Source organism: Fukomys damarensis, unplaced genomic scaffold (assembly GCF_012274545.1).
Source record: "Fukomys damarensis isolate Sample0158 unplaced genomic scaffold, DMR_v1.0_HiC HiC_scaffold_5, whole genome shotgun sequence".
NCBI classification, from domain to species: Eukaryota; Metazoa; Chordata; class Mammalia; order Rodentia; family Bathyergidae; genus Fukomys; species Fukomys damarensis.
In genome coordinates, this window is record NW_022900917.1 from 23,088,487 (window position 1) to 23,114,610 (window position 26,124).

The 26,124-nt window shown below is 35.5% G+C and overlaps 2 protein-coding genes across 9 annotated transcripts in view; both read right to left on the bottom strand.

Moving 5' to 3' along the window:
* Positions 1-20,147, bottom strand: part of Slc26a7 (solute carrier family 26 member 7) — a 223,662-nt gene extending 203,515 nt beyond the window's left edge. For 3 of the 7 annotated variants that reach the window (XM_010611993.3, XM_010611991.3, XM_010611992.3), the window contains exon 1: positions 19,907-20,145. The gene's annotated coding sequence lies outside the window, so the exon portion shown is untranslated. Of the gene's footprint in view, positions 1-19,906 lie in introns of all 7 variants that reach the window. The other 4 variants (XM_019205705.2, XM_010611994.3, XM_010611987.3 and 1 more) reach the window with 2 other exon arrangements.
* The window catches only part of Lrrc69 (leucine rich repeat containing 69), an 84,683-nt gene continuing 67,438 nt past the window's right edge, over positions 8,880-26,124 (bottom strand). Inside the window, exons 7-8 of one of the 2 annotated variants that reach the window (XM_010611984.2) lie at positions 25,239-25,418; positions 8,880-9,085 (exon numbers count right to left, since the gene is read on the bottom strand). In XM_010611984.2, the coding sequence (XP_010610286.1) occupies positions 8,975-9,085; positions 25,239-25,418 (291 nt within the window). In that variant the 3' untranslated portion in view covers positions 8,880-8,974. The remainder of the gene's footprint in view (positions 9,086-25,238; positions 25,419-26,124) is intronic. The other variant, XM_010611985.2, reaches the window with a different exon arrangement.

Consider the following 26,124-nt stretch of genomic DNA (forward strand, 5'->3'; position numbering starts at 1 on the left):
TTTGCACGGGACACACATCTCTTAAAAAGTCATTTATCTGAACAAACTGAGATATGCAGTCCATGCGTTGTCTTATGAACTGAATTTGAAATACCTCTAGACTCCGGGTCACGCTCTTCCACTCCTTGCTGATTGTGTGACCAGAAAACCTGTCCATCAATGAAGGGTCATGGGAGCACTCTGGGTTTGAATTCTAGTTCTGCTACTTGCTACCTTTGAAATTTTCAGAAAATTTGGCTGGCAAAAGTATGAAATAAAATAATTTACATAAAGTAAGAGGCAGAAGGGTTGTTACGGGCAAAAGTTGATAATATCATTTGACACATTGGTGGAGTAAAAAATGGCTCTTGGTAAGGAAGCAAGAGTTTATTATTCTAAGCACACATATATTTCATTTAGTAGGTAGTATTGTCAGAACGATTTGTAATACTATTGACAATCCGTATTACTTTTGTTTCAAATTGGTAAATCCCACATTCACATTTAAACTCTGAGCGATATGCTTATAACATAATCAAAATTGCTTCCCGTGTCTTTTATAGAAACAGTACTTCCTGCACTAACTCGAGACAACAGTGTCACCTAGTGGTTAAGAAAAATCAATCACAAACAGGCACCGGGATAAAGATAACTAGGCTTTATCCGTAAAGACCTTAGCAGGCTTGGGTCGGTAATGAATATTGATGGTAAGGAATAAGTCTCCACAACATATCACATCAACTCATTGTCTCACTTAAATGGTGCATGGTTTCAGCCAACATAGGGCATAGTACTTGTTGCTTTGTCCACCCCCACCAGCCGGTGTAACTTCCTTTAAGAGACCTCCTCTTGTGCTCAGGTTTTAATTACGAAATTACACAGGTGGATTCTAGACTTTTCAGAGCTTCTCCTAACTTTAATATTCCCCAAAACTTTGGCAGAAGGGGTGGGGGAGGTGGGAAGAGCTGGAAATTTGAAACTTGAGGCTTTCTCACTTACCAACTTCAATTTTTCTTCTATTTAGGTTAAAGGTTTCCATTTTGCTTCTTATGCAGTCAAGATGTATGTGTTTTTAAAAAAAGAAATTTTCCCCAAGCCCAAATTAATATGTAAATATTCTATTAAAAGTTTTGTTTTTGTATTAATCGGGGGCCAGTATCCATTCCAGATATACTATTCTAGCTTCTGACCTAAGGCCCTCTCAAACAAGGGAGAGATTTATAGCTTTCGAAAAGTAAAAATTTGGCCCGGGGATTTTTCTCAGTGGTTCCACTGCCTGCTTCACAAGCATAAGGGCCCGAGTTTGATCGCCAGTATCTAAAAAATAAAAAATAAAAAAATAAGAAAAGTAAAATTTAATAAGTTGAGTAAGTAATATTTTCGAACAGGAATGAAAAGGAAAGTTTTTGTTCACCTCCAAATATGTCAAGAGAAATTAAGAACTTAAATTAAGGTTTTACCCTGGCCCTATTTAATCTAATTCTTATATGAGAATAATATAGCAGTCCCAAACTAGAATCCTATGGCCTAGTGGTTAGCAGCTGGTTAAATAAAGCAAACCTGGCTTTAAAATCAGTAATATATCAAGACAGATATGATTCAAGAGTTATTAATCAATGACTATTAGGAGTATCTCCTGAGTTTCTTTGTGGGGAAAAAATATACATATATATGCATAAACATCACAAGAGCCAATCTTTATATATATATATTTTAAATCCCCAGACAATAGCTTTCAGTTATCAAGTATTTTTGTGACTCCCGAATCTTTCACAGTTGTTTTCTTCCCCCAGACTCCTTTTATCCAAAATCTTCCATGAGTATTACACAGTTGACCCTGTTTCTCAATGTCTGGTGGGAATTCTGATTTTCTCTTTTTCTTCTAATAGGAATGAGTAAAGATATGAACATGGATAAATTTTTAGAAGAAGCATGCCAGAGCTTCTGAAGTCAGTCCTAAATATGGTGAGAACATATCTCCTGTAATGTTTCTTTACATCTCCTGTATTTGCTTTGTCTTCTTGATGTTTATTTTGTGGGACTTCAAGGCCTCTAATCTATGACCAGAAGTAGACAGTTTAGACAGTTTTGCCCTGCAGAAACCCAGGCCTACAAATGGAGCCAGAGCACTCCGTTCCATAAGGAGCCGCAGGTTCCGCACACCTGGGAAAGCAGCCCATTAATTCATGTCACATTCCAGGGGATGAGTGACTACTCTGATAAGAAAAGCCAAAGTTGGAGTAACAAGGGATGCTCTGCAGTCCTCCTAAGCTTGCAGAGTCAGATGTGAAGAATGGCAGCTTATTCTGTCTTAGCCAAACATGTCTGAGAAAATCAAGAAGCAATACAAGGACTGCTTAGCAATAAAAATATGTATATCCACTGAAGGATAAGATTGTTTGCAAACATGACCATTTCACATCTGGAAAAAATACAAGATTCTCCTGCAGGTTTGACTTTTTCATTTTAAGAGCATCAAATTCTCAAGCACTGAATTTCTCTATTCCCACGTGACACTTGAAAATGGACCAAGCACTTTACTTTACAGATGTCCTTCACTGACACATCTCTCTGAAACATTTTCAGCCTCATAGAATATAACAGAAGAGACTCCCAGTTTGCTTGCATGCAAGAACCAACTGCATATGTGCATGTGCACACGCACACACACACACACACACACATCTTTAGAAATTGCCTAGTGATTACTTCTTAGAAAGCCTAAAAGAGTTTCCTAAACTACAAACCAGTTAGTGAAGTTTTTGCCAACATCACCCTAAAACGTAATGGATTTAGCACTATAAGGAAAAGTTTAAAAGTTTATGATAGAACCAACAGATTTTATTGCGGCCAATTATGTTACAGAATTAATCAGCTCCAACATAAATTCCTGACAAATACGCTACACCCAGAAGAATGGTGGGCATGCCTTGCAGAGAAAGAAAAGAATGGGTACCAGAACTTGCAGAGAGACTGTGGATTATACTAGTTGAAAATAAATTAAATTAAATATGAAAATGAACTGAAGATTCATAGCAAATCAGTAGTAAATCCATTATCCTGGGCTGTGGGTGTGGCTCAGTGATAGAGAAATTTCCTAGCCTGCACAACACCCTGGGTTCAATCCCCAGCACTATTTTTTAAAAATCCATTCTCTTTATTATCCCGATGTGCTATACATGCCATCTATTTTCAATAAGCACATATATCTGAAAACTCATATTTATGATATCATCCTAAATTCATTGGAGAAAAGCTAAAGGACACAGAGGGAGAGAATGAAAGCTGTATTGGGCGGGTACAAAGGCAGTACCTACAAAGTTATGTGATAGGTATATGCACCGATTCCCCAAGGTGAATGTAATTATTATGTATCACAAACCTATATTAATAAAAAAGAACAGATATGAAAAATTCAGCTCCCAACCACAGCAATTCCTACACGTTTGGAGAGTAAAAAATAGATTTCAAGGCAACCTGTGTATAACAGAAACAATATGAGAAAATATAAATTGAAATTGAAAAATGATAAAAGAGATAATATAGAATTCTGGTTCTTGGAGAACTCTAAGCAAGGAATAAGCACCTTTGAAATAAAGCGCATTAGAAGACTATGCAGGGAGCTGAAAGTTCTATGCTTCACCACTGACACACTGTGTGGTTTTGACAAGTTGCTTTATTTTTTCAGGTTTTAGGAATATATTTATCTGAAAAGTGAGACAATTTCAGGTAACAAACTCTTCTCCCACATAATCTTAGGGGACAGCAGCCTGCAGTCCCTCTACCCAGACTCTTCAGTGGCCCCTTTCTTCACTCCCTTCTTCCATGACATGTTCAACTCTTCCCTTCTGGGCTCATCCTCCTTTGCATTATTGCTAGGACCAATCTGATGAATCTTAACTAGGCTGAAATAAACTATCCTCTGTTCAAGAGCTCCTTCTCCATCATCAGGATGGAACAAGAATATCTCAAAAGTACAGTTTAAATACACTCAGTCCAGACTGTAGAAGCATCTTGAAAACCCAGGGAATTCTGCACCAACTTGGAAATATTCCCAGTATATTTCAGTTCTCCCAGTGAGCATTAGGCAGTATCGTCATGGCTGGGATCATAAGCCTTTCTTCGAATCATGGGATTAAAAAGCCAAAGAGAACAGTTCATTCAGTCACTGGGATTTTCTAAATTTTTTTCCCCAGAAAAATCAGCATTTTGTTTATATGAAACTTCACAGAGTTATATTATAAGCTTACTAGACCCCTCTGGATGTTCCAACAACAAACACTACTACCACAAAATAGGCCAATTTAAGATGTCTGGCAACATTTTCACTAGGTTTCCTCTCTTCGTTACCTACTCAGACTTTCTAGCACTCTGATTTTCAAATCAAATCACTTTGATTTCGTTAGGTGCTTTTGAAATTCAGCAAGACATGTTCAAGCAAAAGGAAATCATTATGGGACATGAATTCCTGAAAATCTTTTGGTACCAAGTAAATGAGAATGTCTTTAGTACTATAAGAAATATTGTACAGTGTAAAAGTATTTTTATAACAATGAATAAGCCTTTCATGAACAGAAAAGTTAGATTTCATCAGTAAAATATCTGTTTCATAACAAATTCTCTGTTTTTCTAAATATCTCTGTTATGTATCAGAATCCTGGCTCATAACACAGATCCCCATATGAAGGAAAATACAAATAACATTTTCAATATATTTGCAATAAACAAACCCTGAAAATGGCTAGCTTGAAAGTATTGTTTCACAGTTATTTGTATCAAAAAATGGTACTTTATTTATTGACCATGTACTTTGAAATTACAGCAAGAGTACAAAATTACTTCAAATCAATTTTTTTTTGTAAAGAGTTTTTAAAATTCTTCCTCAAAAAACTTCTCAGCTTGGCAATCTTGGGTCATTTGTGTGACACCACACTAGCAAAATTATGCAATGTAGGTGACAAAGATTACATATACATAATTTTCTAAAAGATAACACAAAGTCCCAGCACTATGACTAGGAAGTCTTTGCTAGAGTAAAGGAAGGCCATGGTAGTAATGTCAGCTGTTTCTCTGATTTCCAACTCCTGCCTAGCAATAAAGAAGAACCAAAACAAGAAAGACAGTATGAGTGTACACATGCAAGCAAATGCACACACACACACACACACACACACACAGAGGCACACACACAGTTTCCCTGCATCACATGGTAGTAGTTGCCTCTTACCTGGATATTAGGAGCAACTTTCTCCTTACACATTTATTATTCATAATCTACCCTAAACTGCAGATTGGCATGCCATGACTCAGAGATCCAGTTTTAATCCCACAGAAAAAAAAATGAAATAAAGAAAGAGAGGCTTCTCGTGGCAGACATGCCCCAGCCTTACGACACAGTCCTCTGCAGATAGTGCTTCTTGTGACTTTTAAATGGGCTCTTCGTGTGTCTTTGGCCTTATCTCCATTAACAGAGACATCTGTATGTGGCCCTGCACATCTGAAAACTGTGACAACAGCAAATAGGGAAAGGAGTTTTACAGTGTTAGAATTCCTCCCTGGAGTAGAAGATTTAGGACTGTAGGAGAAATCTAAGCATAGCAATAGCTAACCTGTAATGATAAAAGTATGACTTTTCATTTCTATATGCCCATAACACAGGTGATAAAAGCATAAATTTTTTGTTTGTATTACCCATAACACAGGTCATAATAACAGTAAAACCAACTTTAATTTTCCTTCTTTATTCTCCCTCTGAGGAAAATACGAGAGAAAAGAAAAATTCTACAGAACACCCATGGGAGAGATAAACATGAGAAAAACTGAATCTAGACTAGACTCAAAAAAGTTAATGCCCCAGTTACTTTAACTGCACCTAGATAAAGGTTGGTTGTAATTGTTAGAAAATAAAAATATTGGCAGTGTATCAGATTCTCAACAATAGCATTTCAAATAGATGACAGATTCACAAGAAGATTCCACACCGTCACATATACATGCATGCCTATGTGGAATGAGATTCATTTTCTGATTTAATTATGATTCAGAATATGGGGCAGCCATTGGCAGGAGCAGATGTACCCTTCCCTGGTGCTGTTCCCATGGTGACACTTGATACATGATCATGCATCCAGCAACATTAAATCTCCTGACATAGGATCATGATTTTTCTTTTTCTTTTTTTTCAGCTTTAATTGAGTTTATTGGTACATTTTAGGGTTACAGTACAGTTACATTCATTGTTGGGATCTTGTATGGATCATGATTTTTCTTTAGCATACTATCAGTTATTTGATTCTTTCTTTGTAATATCCAGGATTCTTGCCTTTCAAATACTTCAGTGAATTCTGTCTATTATACCCACACAGCTCTATCTTTCACTCACTCCAGATCTCTTATCAAATACTACTGTATTAGACCCAGACCACCCTATTAAAACATACTCCCACCATTCTTGGTCTTGCAAATCTTATTTTATTTTTCTTCAAACTACTTATCACCTACATTGTTTATCTATTGTTTACTGTTCCCCACCATTAGAGAGTCAGCTCTAATAGAGCTGTTAGTCTTGCTCATTGTTATATATTTAGAACAGAGAACAATGCCTTGCAGATAGTGGCCCTTCAGTGAGTCTATATTTGGTAAATGAATAAACGGAAGAACAGTAATTCTTGGGGAAGAGATTCTGTTCTAGACTGCTGGAGTTGAGGAGCTTGTAAATATGGGTTAAAAATGAAAGGGGCCTGAGACACTGCCAGCACAGGTGTGATCAATGAATTTGGTGGAGAAAATGCTGAGAGAGGGAAAAACGGAACTCTGTTGAGAATCTCACAGAACACCAGAAAGAAAAGCTATGGAGAGTGGAGCAGAGGAATGAAGCAAAGATAAATATTTTCAGAGGCAGGTGTCAACTGAGCCCAAACCTGAAAGGAGTACCGGGTATATTTAGAGCAGTGGACTAGAAGGAGGTCACCGATGGCTTTTGCAAGTTCAGTTTTTGTGGAATCATGGAACAGAAACCAGGTGACTGTACTTTGATACAGGGAAAAAACAAAAGTAGGAGAGAGCTGAGATTTTTCTCTGGCGTGACCTGAGCTTCAAGAAACTACCGAAATATTGTTAAATATACATGAATACAGATGAATGAATGTTTAAATGTTTCTCTTAGACCCACAATACCTCATAAATTGTGGTTGCGGTCATGGGATTAAAATAACAAACAAAACATGTTTAAGGGTGTAAATTGTAGGAAAATATTTCCCTAATCAGAATCAATATGCTGAGCAGTTTCCCCCAATATATAGACAGTTTATTTCTATAACATTTTTAATGAGTTCCAATGTCTTTCATTTGTTCTTTGGTTTATTTTTTGTTTAGAACACATCCTTGATTAATGGAACCTTTAGAAAGTGACCTCGAAGCTGCATCTCTCCTGAGTAGGGCCTGAACCAAGCGCCTGTAATGCAGAAAGGATAGTCCTGACTTGGACTCACAGAGGCCCAGCTAGGAAGGTAACAGGATCCTGTGGAACAAAAGAGTCCATTCTGCTTTCTACTAGAAGGACCAAGAAACAGTTACATGAAGAAATATATTTCCAGTGGAGTTTAACCATAAAATGATGGCTAAATTTCTTGCTTTTCTGAACATACAACAAACTAAATTGTAGTTCTCAAACTAGAGCACCCAAGGAAATCACCTAGAGGGTTTGCTGAAACAGAGATTTCTAGGCCACACTCCAAGTGTCTGCCTTAGTAATTTCAGAGTGGGACCAGATAATTTGCATTTGTAACAAGTTCTAAAGTGATGAAGATGGTGCTGGGCAAAACCAGACAACCAGAACCACTGGTCTATGCAAAATACATGGTATATTAAGAAGATGTGGATTTTCTATAAAATGGAATACTACTCAGCCATAAAGAATGAGAAATTAGATTCATTCGTAGGAAAATGAATACATATTGAGGATATACTCCTAAGTGAAATAAAAAAGTCACACATGTGTAAATACCGAATAGTTTCGCTGGTATGAACAAACTATAATAGTGCATAAGATCCTAAGGAGATAACTGGCAATGTGAAATAGGAAGAAAGGGGCTAAAGGTGTAGGTAAAGTGGGAAGGGTAGGGGAAAGGTAATAAGGCAAAGAAGAAATAGGAGAAAACAAAAAAATGGAAATAAAATGATTGTAAATGGGGAGAGGAGGAGGGGGTGAAGGGAGGGCAGAGACAAGGGGAAAAAATGAGAACCAAGACCTGTCATGTAAAGGTACAAGATCACAATAATGAATGAAACTGTACTGTATACCTAAAATGTGCCAATAAACTCAATGCGGAAAAAAAAATACATGGCATATTTTCATTACTTCTTTTCCTAGTTTTCTGTTATCTCTCAAAGAAAATGAGTAAAATTCTCATTTCAGCAACAACTGTCCTGGCTCTTGCCAGTTTCTCTTGCTTAAAATTTTTTCAAAAACAAACAAAAACAGAAAAAAGTGATGTTAAGAATTTGTAGCTGAGTTTCTGGCTTTCCACTCCTTTTTAATAGAATGAAGGTTTGATCTTAGTCAGTAGATTTTAGTGCCTCAAATGAAATCCGACAAATAAAATACAACTAACTAGCATTAAAAAGTTATTCTCTTTTAATTGTGAAACATTCAAATAAACATATTTCCCATTAATATATACTTAATACATATTAAATATTCTCTTAATACTGTTCTAGAAAAGGAGAGTAATCATCAAGTGATGGAAAGAAGAAAAACCACATGGCATGCAGATGTTACTTTTTTTTCTACTTTTTATTTTTTTTTAAGCCAAAGGAAAACACAGCATCAGTTAAGCCTAGCAATCTACCAGTAGATTATCATGCTTAAATTAGGATCTCTGTAATTGAGTTGTCTTCCTTCGATTAACACAGCATGGCCTGGTGATGGGGCATGAGCTCACTGTGCAGAACTAATGGATAGCCATCTAGGCTCTAAAGATGCATCTCACCTGTTCTACTCTTGAGAAATTCCAAAGACGTTAGGGTTACGCCGATTAAAACATTTGTAAGAACAAAGTAATATTCGAAGAGGTACCAGCTGTAGATTTTGGCTTATCTTCCAGTTCTAAAATGTAAAGATTAAAAACTAAATTAAGGATGTGCCAATAAATATCTTTGATTAAAATAAGCAATTCCTAAGTGGGAAGGGTACGGGAAAGGAAATAAGGGAAAAGAAAACAATATGAGAAAAGGAAGAAATGGAAACAAAGTCTTTGTAAATAGGGGAGGGTGAAGGGGGTGAAGGGAGGGCAGGGGAATGGGGAAAAAATGAGAACCAAGACCTGTCATGTGAAGGTACAAGATTCCAATGATGAATGTAACTGTGCAGTATACATACCAATAAACTAAATGAAAAAAAAAATAAGTAAGTACTTTCTCAGAGGTTTTGGAACACTGACTCCTAAAGGACACTCTATTCCATTTATGCTTGATTTGCTCTTTTCCCCCACACAAACTTAACTAGCAAGGAAAGGCATGTTCAACACTAAACAAAATTCAGATGATAAAAGATTATATGTGTTTTTATCCAAACATTAATATTAAATTAACCATAGAGTATTTGGGATGAAGGTCAAAAGTGATATAAATTCCACATAAAGCCGATTCCTAATGACAGGATTTTTAAATTGTCAATCAGCCACTTTCTGTAAATCAGAACTTCCTACTGGCCATCTCATTTTTCCAACTAGCATCCATTTCCTATGGAAATTGTCTTCCTAATACTCTTTGTTTGCTGTCTGCAATATCCATTAAGATCTTTACCAGCTGGGGGCCTAGAAAATTCTTCAATACATAAGTGTTTATAGCAAATTCTCCATAACTTAAAAATATACGCTTTAAATATCTCTGACCTTACTTCTCAGTGCACAAAATAGGTAACCAAAAATGCTACTGGCCAATTTAATTTCCATATCCTGGATACTTATAACATTAGCATGAACAAGGCCATGGGTTTGACATTCAGCAAAAGAAAGAAAGAGGAAGGGAGGAAGGAGGAATATTTGCAATCTCAAAGGCTTTTCATTTTATATGCTTTATAATCAATTTCTGAAATCAACATAGCTGTAAAATAGTGCAAATCCAAAACAGAAACATACAACTAGTCATTTAATTGGTTAATAGTACTACTTAGCTTTACCATGAAACCAGTTGACCAACATCATCACAAACCACAATGACAGATTTGATTACTGTCCTGTTCTCTCTTCCACAAAAGAATTTTTGAGATCCCACAGAGAGGTCTGACTACTTACACACCACTATAGCCCTCTCCTGAAAGAGTAACAACCTTCTAACACTGATGATGTGTCAGTGGGGAGCCAAAGATAGGTCATACTGTGAAGTACTGTAGATGAAGGAAAAAATATGGAATTATCTATAAATCTGAGTTCTTCCTACAGAGATGCATAGTTGACCAATCAGCAAACATTTCCTGGACTCCCAGTAAGCATCTTGGTTTTGCCTGGCACAAAAGCCTACTTTTTCCTTTGGGGAATTGCTCCTTCCAATTTCAGTGCATATTTTGTGGAATGAGAGGTCCACTGATCCCACTGTCATCTCAAGATAGACCACATAATTCAGGCTCAGGCAATGGTCCAGCCACTTCCTTCTGACATCTGTGATTAGTGTGGGGTGATCACATGATCTGATGTAATCCAACAGAGCCACTGGGCATCAGTCCCAGAACTTTTTCTGGATCTACTAAGAGATTAAAGCTCTTTGTATACTCCCAGAAGGCACAATTTAGGGAGCTCCTACCTGCAAATGAAGCCAAGACAAGAAAAACAAAGACACTAAACTAAAAGGTCAAATTCTTGCTAATAAATTTGAGAACCAGATCTAGTTATATTCAGCCAAACCCATCCCTGCCTGGCCTTCTTCATGACTCAGTCAGTGTGTAAATTGGGTTTCTTAACTTGCAACCAAGAGTTCTGACAAATTATACGTATTCTAAAATCTGCATGACATTAGGCAAAGTGCCAAGGATACAAAACATGCAGCAAACAACCCTGGCCTTTGAGAATCTTTTTAGCATTGAGTTAGGAAGACAAGGAATAAACATAAAATATAACTAGAAACATATGGCTTAACTCAGTGATAAGTTATATATAATCGCAGTGAAAAGAGACACTAGCATAGGCTGAATAGTTAGCAAGATTTTGCAATATAAGAAAAAGATGAGCTAGGTCTGGAAAAATGACTCAGATGTGGCTGCCTATAGAGGAAGCAAAAGGACTTTTCAAAAGGGTTGAACTACTTGAAAACAGAAAGTCAAGAATGTGCTTAGCATATTGGGAAAACAATGTAGTGTATACAATAAATAGAACATAAAATGTTAAAGTATGAACTATCAACAGAAAATCCTAATGTCCAAGAGTAAAAGGAAGGTGTAAGTATTTTTCTAACAATGCACGTACTATACATAATACTTTAAATCTATTCCAGATGAGATAATATTAATTACTTAACTAGACTATAATAGTTAAGTGTTGAAATTACATGTGCAGAATAACACAATCAAAGGTAAATATAGTCTTCTCTCTTTCTATTTAGTAGACAGCCCTCTATTCCAAGCAGTTCTTTTTGCCCCTTCTGTAGCTTCTTGGCTAGAACTGAAAGACTAGTGAAAATATATTGTGCCATATCAATTTTATTTATCTCCTATTTAAGAAACCAGAGCAAATAATAGATCCATAAGCTAAAAGCAGGAGGTTGGAGAAAGAAACAGACATAAACCAAGGACGCAAGTGGGCCATAGTGTTATTCGATTTGCTATGTCCTGTTTCTGCATGAGGTGAAAAGTTTGTAATAGAAACTATTAGAGGCATTTTCTATTTCCACAGTGGTTTTAGCCATTTCCCTCGTGTCTTTAAGAAATTGCATGGGCAGAGTTTAGGTTGGCTCTTGTTGTAAGCAGGAATGCAAAGTGTCTGTGTCCCTCTTTTCCCTTCTTAAGGGAATTATTATTTAGATCATTAGAATAAAATGAATGCTTTATTTAGCTTTTCTAGGACTTTATTTTTGCAAAAAGCCATTATCCGTTATAATGAAGATAAAACTTTGGTGGTTATTATTCTCTAAATTAATAATTTATATTTTCGATACAATGTTTGATAGACAGGGGGTTGTTTCTTGGAAATTTTACTGAGAATAAAGGACTTGATATACTTCCTTGTTAATATACTTTTCCTCCTAGAGTTTTCATTCTCAGTAATGTTTGCAAGAGCAAAGTTCTCAAATATCTTACTAGAGGATGCTCATTTAAATTTTCATTTCCGCTTGTGGCTTTATCTTAGTTGTTTCTACTGATATAACATATGTCCATTTGAAATAAACATGTTACAAAGGAATAGTCTTTTAAAAAAAAAAGAATAGTGACTCTATCCTATATAAGGAAGTCTCTTCACAAATTCACTTAACAAACCCTCACAACCCTGTCAAATATAATTACTGTGCTGTCATTGTTTACAGATAAAAATTAAACACCACTGAACAAATTATCCATTTTGTCAAGGCAAACTCATAGATGAGGAAAGAGTTTGCCTACGATTAGACAAAACTAAAAGGATATCATTTTAGCGAAAGGCGTTAAAAAGGAAATAACATATTTAACCTCAATGTTTCACTCCACTATTTATAATAAAATAGGCTATTTGCTTATAAAAATAAATAAAACATATCCTCTTTCAATTTTAGGAAAAAACTAGTTTTTCATGTTAAATTTAAATATGCATATTTGCTAAGTTTTATACTTGTTGAATGGTAGAATTGGATTTTTAAGAATTATTCAACATGTGGTTCAGTGACAATCACTGCCGTATTTTAACCCAGGAAATCAACCCAATGTAATCATAGAGTTGTTAAAAGTGGGAGAAGGAAGCAGAACAGAGGATCCAAATGACATGATATAGAAATAGATCTACCAATACTAGCTATGAAGACAGGAAAAAGACCCTAAGCCAAGGAACAACTTGTAGAAGCTGTCAAACACAAGACAGTGGATGTTCCCCTGAGTCTCCAGAAAACAGCCCATCTGTAACACCTTATTTTAGCCCAGTAAGACCCTTTTTGGATTTCCGACCTACTACACTATAAGATAACAAATTTTGGTAGGTAAGGTGCCAAGTTTATGGCAATGTTTTGCTGCAGCAAGAATAGAAAACGAGCAGTGGTATCATTATCCAAATCAACAGAACTTAATAAAGCATGATAATGGCAGCCTCCCTCCTACTATGGAATCAAAGCACTTTCAGGCTAGAAGAGACTTTGGTCTAGGCATGAAAACTGTTCCAGAGACAAAATGTTTTAGGCTTCATAGTTCGAGACAGAGTCAGGACCAGAATCCAAGTTCAGTAAATTGTAGATTTGCATTAGCAGTTCTCACAGGCTCTTTCACTAATGAGGGTTTTGACTATAGGTGAATAATCTTTATAGAATAATTGTATAGAACGAGTAGTCATAGGAAAGTGTGTGTTTTCAAATAACAGAAAGGAGGATTCTGCTCCACTGTTTCTATGTCTCCAAATGGTAATTAGACATACTCATTTGAATTATCCAGCTATCACTTTAAATCCAAAATGTCTAAGATGAAATTCTGGGTCTTTCCTCCAAAGTAAGCTCCCCTAGGGCTGGTTCTTTCCCCTTCACACCCTCAGAGGTTTCCCATGCTCAGTCAACAAATACATTCTGCCATCCTCCCTTCCCCATGGTGCTTCCCTTCCTGGCATTACCACCACTAAAGCTGATCCCTGCACAAAGCAACTGCACTGCTTAATCTTTCTCTTCAATATTCAATCAGTCCATCACAGTACCCCAAAATGACTCTAAAACACATCTTTTTAGTATCACTGACTTGTGTGCACCATTTAGTAGACTCCATTTTCAAACGGGATCAAATGCAAACTTCTTATTCTTTCCATTGGCAGGTTTGTAGACTCTTACCCCAATTTTTAAAAATGTTTGTGTCTTCCTCCCACTCCCATCCACAAACCAACTATATTAATTTACTGCCCATAGCATGACTCATTCTCCATGCCATCCTCTTCTAACAAGTCCTCTCTTCTTTCTTCTCCATGATCTCAGTTTTATCTATTTCAAAGCCTAAGTCTCTGAAATTTCTAGGCACTTTCCAAGCCAGACAACCTGCAGTCATCTCCCCTTCCACTTTGAAAGGTTAAAGCAATTGAGCTCTGCTACGCATTTAAAATTCAGCTTTTATTGCTAGTGTCATTTACATCTTTGGAATTTAAACTCAATTTTTGAAACCGTTTGGGGCTGACTAGGTCACTTACTTATTTGCATTTTACTTACCACACACAGCTTCCTGCTTAAAGTAGGTCCTCAAATATTTATAGAGTGACTAAAAATAATATCTAAAATCCACGATGGATATTCAGAATGACAACTCCTCGAAGCCAGCAATGAGAGTGCCAGCACTGAGCACCACTCTGAAGTTAACTACTCCATTTAAGAAGGGTTGCCATACATTCCGATGTGCCAAGGACAGTCTGGCTTCCTGCTGTTTTTATAGCTATTTATATTTTCCACTTTCACTCTCAAAAGCATCCTGGCTTAGATGACACATTATATGATCATTTCACCCTTAAGGCATTTTGGTCTGTGGTATGGGCAGAATCCAGAGAGAAAATCTTGTTCATGTCCCAGCCAGCCATCTAGCTAAGGGCCATTCTCTCCTCTTCAGAGTGGTCCTGCTGTCCATGGCTACTCCCTGTATAATAAATCTTTGAATCTCACAGGAGAGGTTTTAATGTTTTGATCATCCACAGCTTCAGATAAATGAACTGAAGTTGAATATAAGTTAGCAATTCTTTAGAAGAAGAAGGAAAAAAAGCATTTACTGACTATAACTATGACCCTATCCAGCAGTTTAACAATAAAAGAGTTCTCTGAAGGGAAGAGGGTTCAGGGAGCTCTTACAGAAATAGAAGTAATCAAAACGGTATGTGAGTTCATTATACTGTTCCTTTTTACTGTGTTCTGAATGAAATACTAAGAAACACAGAATACTATTTCAATTTTTCTGAACAATAAATACATATTACTTTCATGATCGTTTAGTATTCAAAATGTGATGCCTTCTGATCTGCATAGTGCCTAATGTACATTAAATTGACTAAATGCTGCATAAATGTTTAAAAACCTACATTAATTTTCACAGCTGACTGGTTGAAATGATCAGTTTCATAAATGAATGTTAGTGGTATCTTAACAATAATAACTTTTTACAGCAAAGTAAGATTTTTCTCTATAAGTAATGAGTAAAATTATTAAATATAATTTTACGTTTCATTACTAGCAGAGTGTCATAAAAAAGAAATTAAGGTTACAAATTTTCATTTATTTTTATAAGATAGATGAGCATTTCACTCATTTGTAGCGAGACCCACTCAGTCTAATCTCTTTTGAGAGTAATTTTAATTCCATTACATCATTCAATACAGAGTTCAGAGTTCTTGTTCCAAACTATTCCTACCTTACTCTTCAACTTTAAAAAGAATCTGGGGAAATGTTAATTTCAACTAATGAAACTATAAGAAATGAAAACTATCAGGTGAATATCTTGGGATAGGATTACTAAGTGTTTGGAAAAGATTTTATGAGACTATTTAGATTACTATTTCAAATGTGGCCCAAGTTAGTAGTAACTGAAAAGGATTAATTTTTGTTTCTGTTTTAAAGATTTATATTCTCAGTAGTTAATACTGAAATATCAATTGCATTGGAATTGTTAATAATTCTGTAATTGTTAAGAGCTAACAACTCAGGACAGCTGTAACATTTGATAAAAGTGAAAGCATTCAGATGAATTATGGTAAAGATTAACACTGGAAAGCAAATAACATTTTTCAGCTGTTTTCCAACTGTCTCCCTAGTTTAGAAAGCAAGGGTGACATAATTTCGCATTCATCACAATAGAAGCCATTGCAATTTGATTGATATTCATAAAACTCTGTTTTATGTCAAGAATAAAGTCCCATCTATCATCCAGTGCCCCCCTCATGTAAGTACAAACCCTGCTGGAGGCAGAACGCTCTGCAAAGCACCACAGGAACAGCCAGGTGCTGGCATTATCATATGGCTCCCTCTGCAGCAAAGTGTTACTCACAAAGGTCAGCATTTAGTTTAGTTCCGGACAAGATGACTGAGAAGAGGAAATTTCTTTAACGGAAAGGGAAGCTTCTAGACAAATTAGTTTTTGCATAATCTCTGACTGCATAAGTAAAAAGCAGTATGAAACACTGATGATACACAAAAACAACTGTTTACCAATATGGTTAATCTGATTACCATCCCATGTAATTAATTTGCATACGTTTTTACTTTGTAAAATAAAAAGAACTAACCACTTAAAAAAGCATATTTCAATTATTCCTTACCTGGTAATGAAATCTCATTTTCATCAATTTTAACGATTTAAAACATCCTTAAATTTGTTTATGATAATTAATTCATATTACTTATTCTGATTCTATTGTCATACTTTTCCCACTATCATATACTTAGTAAATATTTACTACCTTAACTTCTTAAATTTTAATAGGATTAGAGTCAGTAGTTGATTCAGACCAAAACAATTCTAAGTTTTTATTCTCACAAATTATCTGATATTCCCACGTCTTTTCCCATCAGATATCTAGCCATATAACTCTAGATTTTGACCTATTTTCCTTTGTGCTTTGAAGGCATTATATTTTTTTCTGACATCGACTACTGCTAATGAGAAATCTGTGTTTAGTCCATTGTCGTCACTTCTTTCATTTTCTTCCTTCACATTTTATCCTTAGCTCTTAACAGTTCATCTTTAGTGGTGTGCAGTTTTCCCAAAATGTGCTTATATGTGAATTTGTTCTTTATTTTCCTTTTCACTCAACATGCTGGGAGATCTTGTCTTTTTTTCAATATTTGAGCATACTCAGCCATTAGCCAGAATATACATGCAGATCTCTATTTTTTTAATCATTATGTTATAAACCCGTTACAGTTTCATGCCTTCCTGCTATTTCTATAATATCCTCAGGCATATTTATTTGAAAAATCGAATTCTAAATTCCTTTTTAATTTGTAAAGTGAAATTATATAGATACTAAGTTATTTTACTTCTATTCTTTATTATATATTTGTTATTTCTTCAGTGATAACTAATGTTAACCAGAGTGTGTGTGTGTGTGTGTGTGTGTGTGTGTGTGTGTGTGTTTGATTCCTGTAAGAAAATGTTTCCATCTTTCTGGCCTGAATACCAAGACAGTCCACTCTTCAAGTCAACAAAAGAAAAGCCTTATCTCTCTTTCACATCATGGTCTCTCAAATATATGAAGGCAACTGTGGGAAGCCACTGTATCCCAACCAATACCCGAATTTATTTTTACACTTTCTTATGGTTCAAAATAAAAATGTGTGTACTATAAAAAATGAGACCTGAAAGTTACATCATGGGGAATCAGGTCAACTGAAGTCCAAATCACATTAGTTGAGAGATTTGAAACTTACAAACTATTTGACTTTGCTTAGCCTTACTTAACTGTAAAGAGAGATGATGAAAACCAAGTCACAAGTTAACATAAGGGTCAAAAAGTCACGTTACTCAAATTTTATCTCCTGAGAAAAGTTTCCCTTAAACCTCCTAAGTAGTTCTTCATTCAGTCTGTGACTCCATAGCAGGGTACATATACCTTATGATGCTTTTAACACTGGATTTTTAAAATTTCATTAATACATGTTTGAAGAACATAATGTTTACATTACTTGTGCAAAGTTGCAACATGTACGTAACACATTTTAATTCCTTTATTTCATTCTTTTCTCCACCCTCCCCTTCTCTTCCCTCCATCTCTTGATCTCCCTATTTGAAAAGATCTATTACCCTACTTCCTATTATGTCTTTTATTTTTCCCTTTATTTATAATTTGGCTTTTTCGTATAAGACAGACCATACTGTTTTAATTTGCATTTCCTAATAGCCAGGAATGGTAAGTATTTTTTCACATATTTCTTGGTCATTAGTACTCATCCTTCTGATAACACTGTATTTTAAAAAGTCTGTGATCTCTTCAATGGCATAAACTATGTTTTGGATTTAAAGAGCCTAACAGAGTATCTTATATATAGTAATCATCAAAAATGGTACTGAAAAGGAAAAAAAAATATGTGCAAATCATTTTGTAAGTTGAAAAGCACTACCACTAGCCATTTTTTTAGATTTTTAAAACTTTCAAAAACTGCTTGGTTTATTCAATGAATTAATATGATGGAATACATGAGTTTCATGCTGTTACCTAATAATTCCTAAATGTATTAGGACAGAGTTAAAGCATTAAAATCTTCCAAATTTGGTTCACAACACACACTAATTTTAAGCTTCATCTACTTATCCTTCCACATCCTTGCACATATTTCAAAGTCTTTCCTCCAGTCCCCATCCTTCCAGAGAACATGCTATAGCTTTCCTATCTTTTACTTCAACATTTATGGAAGATTAGTCAATATGTGTTATCAGACTTCTAATCAATTCAACTTCCTGTAGCACTCCTGCTGTGACACAAAGGACACCATTTTCCTCTTCCAGTTTTCCATCCCTGCTTCTGTTCTCATCTTGGAATCTTTAATAATCTCTATCATCTCATATCTTATATCTGAAGAAAGCAGCAGCCAAAATTTCTCATGCCCAGAGAGTATATGGAGGCAGTTGTAAAAGGACCAGAGAACCAAAGGGACTTCAATATCAGAACAAGCAGACACAGGAACATAGAGGGAAATGCAGAGACCGATGGGAATTAGATCCCTCCGCAGACACCATAATGGAATTAGGACTATATTTCAGATCTAGAAAGGGTGATCACATACTTGAGAAGTGCCCACTGAAACAGGGGACATTGACAGAACGTCCTACTCCCACATTCTGTGTCATGACACTATGTAAGAGCTCCAAAATTTTAATAATACCTTGAGAAGGCGAGAGGAAGGAAATCCTAAATAATCAAGATTAAATCTAAAACAACTGAAAACATTCTAAAATCACCACGTAAGCCTGCAATGAACTAGAATAAACTGTCCAGTAGAATGTGACTCTAGAAGCTTAGTGCAGCAAAAGTAAAAGCAAGAAAGTCTTGTTTGTTGCATGTCTGTGTTTTACAGCTGCACAATGTGTGCCCTTTCTACCTGGCTTTGCCACTTCTGTCCCTCCAGTTCTTTCTCATTCTCCTTTCCTAACTCCTACTTTTGCCTACCCCATTAATATTGTTGTCCTTAAAGGTTTTGTCTTTCTGGTCTTCTCTCCCCACTAATAAGTCTCCTTTGTCAATCACCCTTCCCATGGCTTCAAGCGTTGACTTATGTAAGCAGTCGTTGAATCCACATCAAGAGTTCTAACCTCTCTTTGCAAAACAAACATTTGTTCTTGATGTTGCACAGCTTCAATAACTACAGGGATGGACTGAACTGTGTCACCTACAATTCCTTATTTTGAAGTCTTACCCCCCAGTATCTCTCCATGTGACTGAATTAGGAGATAAAATCTTTAAAATAGTAATCAGATTAAAATTAGGTCACTCATGATATGCTCTAATACAACTAATGTCTTTATAAGAATGGGTAATTTCAACTCAAAAACACATTGAGGAAAGAACATTGTAAGACACATGGAAAAGCAAGCCTCTACAAGTTAGGGAATGCTTTGGACACCTTGATCTAAGACTTCCAGCTTTCAGTTCTTCAGAAAATGAATTTCTGTTGTAAAAGTCCCCCAGTCTGTGGTAGTTTGTTGTGCAAGCAAACAAACATAGAAGCTTTCAAAATGGAATTCAAACTTCACATACAAGCTACTCTTGTCTCACACTGCTTCTCTCCAACCGGGTCTCCCACACCTCACCTTGAGCCAGTTCCCAGGAACACTGCGCAATTCATTAACACAACAGTTGATTTGCACAAGCAGGTGCTTCGCTCTGATGACTGTCCATTGGTTCCTTATGTTAACGCCTCTGTATTCTTCAGAGAATGTTTTTAAGCGGTACCTCTGAGAGTAATTTTAAGTTTTATTATGTGTTCTCTACACAGCAAACACAGTCTCTACACCAGGACCCAGAAACAGACTGAACAACATCCTGTTTAACTAAAATACCTTCTTTTCATGGCACCTGGCCACTTCCATGTGTACTTATGATAAGAATGTAATTACCCTTTCCTGTGTGAGAGCCTGAATCTTAAAGTGAAACTCTCCTTATTATGTGTCAACTCTATGACTCTCGTATTAAACATGTACTATGATAACCACTGTCTAGGAGTTTGAGTGGATAAGTCATGGCAGAAGAAGACTTTTCAACCTGAATATCTTAAATCCAATTGAAGTAATTCAGGAATAACTGGATTTAAAAGCATAGAGGAGTGAGAAAATGTAAAAATGGAATTAAAGTGTTGGTAGGTAGGGAGGGGAGGAGGGGGTGCAGGGAGGGAGGGTGGGGACAAGGGGAATAAATGAGAACCAAGACCTGTCACGTAAAGGTACAAGATCCCAGTAATGAATGGAACTGTACTGTACACCTAGAATGTACCAATAAATTCAATAAAAAATTTTTTTAAATTTTTTAAAAGCGTAGAAGAGGTAGTCCAGCAGATCTGATTAAGAACAAAGAATCATAGGTATAAGTTTTCTCCCTAGAGTCTCCATTTGGCAACTTTGTGAACTAGGCAAAATTACTTGACTTCTCCGTGCTTAGGATTTCTCATCAGAGTCCTGTAGTTGTTGTGAACATCAGCTGACATATTCTAGGTGACATGTCTAGCACAGCATCAGACACACACTCACAGCCAAACAACTGTTGGTGGTGGTTATTTTTATTAGGTTGAAATTTCTGTGTGAGAGACTTGAAATGAAAGTAGCAGCTCATCAGATAATTTTGAGAAAGAATCTGTCAGAGCAGAAATGATCATGGCAACTTGTCCAAGGTGTTCAAAACATGGCCAGTGGAAAGCAGAGTGTTTTGCCAACTTTTGCCAAGTAATCTGACACACTGTACTCATTAAATGTCTCTTGACTACAACAATCTATTCCAGATGATGTTGAGAACAATTCACAAATAGGTTACATATGTGATGAAGATTATATATTTACTCCCATCTAGAGGAACAACATACATTTCTGTCCTCACTTTCCCACTGATGTTCTTGCTTTCCACTTAATTTTTTAATGTCCAGCTTGTTTTGACTTTTAAATTCCTACTAAACAATTATTTCAATATTCTCTTTTACTGTATGGTTAGTTCTAAGTAGAGGTTTTTTTAAAACTTTGATATTACCCCTCGGCAACAGCTCTACCAGATTTTTCTCTAAGATACACTTGATGTAATACACTTGTAATACACTAATAAAAAGGGAAAAAAGGAGCTGTTTATTAAAGTTCAGGTCTTCTGATTCATCAGTCATGGAATTAAAATAGAATATGTACTGTATAGGCACTGTGATAAGCTCTCTCTATACAATGGTGAACAAAAAATGGTCCTTGAATTACTTGAGCTTAGATTCATTGGTAGAGTAAAACATCAAACAGCAAGTGAACAAATAAATTCAAACTTTGCTAAGTGTCATGAAGACTTCAAAATTCTCTAGCATAAGCACTGACTTAAGTCTAACAAACACATTTCCACAACAAAACTATCCGAGTTTTAAAACACTAAATAACTATTCCTTATTCATAGAAAAGTTTTATGAAAGAGCCAATGACACTTGTAACTGGATTGAGAATGCTTTCTCTGAGTAGAAGTTTCTCCTTTCAAAATTCGTTAACTACAAGTAGATGTGCCTAATATAATTTATTCATGACTGAATCAAGAGGAAAAATTAGCCTTCTTTTTAAAATCCCAATTCTTCAATAAATTATTTTGCAAACATAATGCCAAACTGGATTATAGTGATGGTATGAATTTTTAACATACAGTATATAAGGAATGAGATCCATATTCTTTCTTAACTATTTTATTATTATTCTTTTGTGATGAGTGAAAATTATTAAAGAAGTGGGTTATCTTGTATAGCTTTTGAAAATATTTGCTGGTTACAAAAACTCAAGCAAAGCACATTGTAAGATAAATTTTGGATGCTTTGTACCACAATTATAGCTCACTGAGATCTCTCACCCATTCCTTGTTCTGGGGATCATAATAATATTCCCAGGTAAATACCTGACATCAAGTAATATGAATTCCAGTGACAGTTCCTCGATGTTTTTCTACAAGATTATAAATGACATATTTAAAGTGATCCTTATAAAATGTATGCTCTTTTTCTTAGCAGTAAGGGACATACTGGGAACTTTATAGCCAATAATTGGTTAGTCTATATAAAATAACCCACTTATTTTCTGGACCATAAATATTGAGTGATAAGTAATGCACCCTAATAAAAGCTTTCTAGTTGGGATGGTGCACAGATATCTACTTACCTATATATATTTTTAATTAGAGTCTATTTTTTTAAAATGTTCATCTTGGAGAGTGATATAATCTCTTTGTAAGCCATTTTCTTGGTTTTTGTCACTGTCAAATTTATTGTTGACATGATGGATTTTTAAAGGCAAAAAATAACCAATGAAGCCAGTGGAACCAAATATTAAAAATCAGTGGCTCTGAGTAAAGCATATATAAACATTGCTCATACCATTCATAAAAGAATTTTGTTGCTTTCAATTTTTTAAAATAAAATTTACTGAACTTCATGGTCAGCAGACAGAGAATTTCTTGAAATTTCAACAATTATTAGTTTTCAAAAAAATAATGTATCTCTGAAATACAAGTAGTGATGATTTTAGCCAACAACTAGAAAATCAAACCTATGAAACAACTAATAAATAAACAGTGAAATTTCATTATGAGCATTCACAGAAGGTACCCTGGGGAAAGCAAAAGATTCAAAAGGACTCGTCATGCTTCACAGATATTTAGGGATCCAGCAATCCTGTAGGTAGGAGCTTTTGTTTTGTTTCCAGCAGGATACACAAAAGCTCTTCAGCACGTGGATTCCAAGAAGTAAACTGATGGAGAGAAAACCTCTTCAATATGCTCTACAGCAATCTTGTTGAGAATGCACCCCAGTGAAAAGAGGGGAGCCATGGCAAAGTAGGCACCTGTCATCTGTCTGTTCTACACAGTGGGTTTACCCCTCCTCCAGACACCTCCTTTTCTTTTCACTATCATTTATAACCTATCCTTGTCACTAAAGGTTATTTATTAATTCACATATTCAACCAATGATTTTGACTCTTCACTTATGTATAAGTCACCAAGTAGGCTTTGCTCCCTAAAGTTAGGAAGTTATAGCTTATGGCCCTGTGGCTCTCGGACAGCCTTAGACAGAAAGTGCAGAGATTCTCAGCCCTGACTATACATTAAAATCAACTAGGATGTGTCATAAAAACACGAATGAGTGGGTACTACCTAAAGCACATTCTGAATAGTAGATATGGGGTGCGATATCTGTATGCTTAGAAAGCTCCTTAGGTACATCTGCTTAGTGGCTAGTGATAAGACCCACTGAAACAGGTATAAGCAGATTCAATTCAGTTCCTTTATTGGCACAAATACTACTTGAGCCTAATGGTGCCCTCATTCTTTACAACTACAAGATTTAGATACTGCTTGGAGATATTTGAAATTAAGATAAAATGAGGTTATCAGTATGGCCCCTAATTTAATATGACTGGGATCCTTATCATAAAGGGAAATTTGAGTAGGCCAGCCTAGTGGTGCATGCCTATAATCCCAGGTGGAAGCAGGAGGATCAATGTGAATTTGAGGTCAGAGTGGGCTACATATTGAGTTCAGTACCTTAATTACAAACAAAGAACCTGCCTCAAAAAAAAGGAAAATTTGGACACAGATACCCATGAAAGGAAGACAGTGGGAAGAGTCACAGGGAGAAGATGGCCATTTACAAATCAAGCTGAGAGGCCTTGAAGTCCTTGCAGTCCTTGGAAGATATCAATTCTACCAATAGTTTGATGTGAGACTTCCAAACTCCAGAACTATCGGACAATAAATTTCTGTTGTTTTAGCTATCCAATATGTGGTACTGCTACATCAGCCCCCCAAAACAAATGCACTATTCTTTTATATCATAATATTTATCATAATTTATAATTACATATGCATTCATTTGCTTAATGTTTCCCTCTTTCACCATATGAAAATCTTTAAAATGGCAGGAACTGTATCTACTTTTATTAATTTATTTACTATTATCACCAACTATCGGCCTATACTATACCAAGAGAGGCCGAAAGCTCACCAAAAGCAGAAAGGAAACTATACTGCTAAGAACCAGCGCTGGCCTGGGGATTTAGCTCAGTGGTTCTGGCACCTGCCTGCAAACGCAAGGACCCAAGCTTGATCCCTGGTACAAAAAAAAAAAAAAAAAAAGAACCAGTGCTGAACAGTCTAGAACAGGTATAGGCAAACCATGTACCTCAATTTAATCAGACTTACATTCTGTTTTCATACAACATGTGAGCTAAGAATGGTTTTGCATTTTAAAGTGGTTATTTGCAAAAGGAAAATATTTCATGACATTAAGTTTTAAGGTTTGTAAATAGAGTTTCATTGCAACACAGTCATATTTATGTACATATTGTCTACAGGTGTATTCATGCTACAAAGGAGTGTTCTGTAGTTGTGACAGAGACCACACTGCCTAAAATATTTATTATCTAGACATGTATAGAAAAAGAAGTCATCTAAACACTGGTCTAGAACATCTTTTACAAGCTTTGTGGACCAAGGGATACCTGCTAGGGGACATAGTGTCACAGGCACATATCTCAGCACACTTATTATACTGAGAACATTTACTACATTATTATGATGTAGCACATTCATTTTTTCTCAACTCAAAGCTCATGAGAGACTACTGAGTACTCTTCTCCCTAAGGAAGCATAGCTCTGGATTTATTAAGAAGATTCAGGAATGAAAGGGATTTGTAAATTAAAATTTTTCAGGTTACCTGGAATTTTTATTGAATGCATGTGTTTGATAAATGAAAGCGTTTAAATGTAAATGCAATAGGTGATGACCATTACAGCTTATTATATTACTTATTCACTTTTGTGTATCCAAAATTAACAGTATAGTATCACAGAAGCCAATTCGTAGATATCGGTCTACATAGTCAGTATGGGTTGGCTTAGGTCATATTCACACCAAGAAGCACTATTTACCTTTGATGGAGGAACAAACTGAACACATTCCAGCCATATGGTTAAAAAGAATTTTCCACATATTGCACAGTTTTTTCCCTCAGAGATTATGTTCCTGACCTCCGGATATTGTTCTACGGCATGCATTAGAAAAGTATTCTTTGCAGCTAGCTGATTCATAACAAATCTTGATGTTATTTCCTAAATTAAAAAAGAAGAATGTTGTTCCTAAAATCATTTTCAAAATCTTATACTGATTTCCATTTTACTAATATAAATTTTTCTCTTCTTCCTTACTCTGTTAAATGAAGATTCTGATATAATATAATATATATAATTTTTCATTAATATAAGAAAGTAAATGACTTTCATTGTAAGATAATTAAGTTTCTTAGATATAATAATTCAAGTAATAATAAATTTGCATTATCTATTTTATAACATTAGATATAATTTAGGTTCAAATTTGGTATATTTCATTACAATAAACTAAGACTGTACATTCAAATTAGACTCAAAAAATTAACCCTGCTATATTCACTAAGATCTAAATCCAATATATTTAAACTGGCTCACAAACCAGTAGAATCTGGATTGTCTGGGAAGCCTGTCAGAAATGCAGAATGCCAGATATAATCCACTACTGAACTAAAATCTCTCTGTATTCACATAGTATGAGAATGGCTAGCTAAATTATTAGCTGCCTTTTGTACCTGGTTAACTCCACCTGGTTGAAGAGCAATAAATTCAACCTGTGGTAGACCTAGCCACATCAATGTTCAGAAAATTGACTGTGCAATAATAATATTATAATACTAAGTAATAAAAGGGGTAGTGAGGAAAAGGAAGTGTTTTTACCAGGACCATCATCTTAAAGTTAAAAAATATATATATACATATATATATA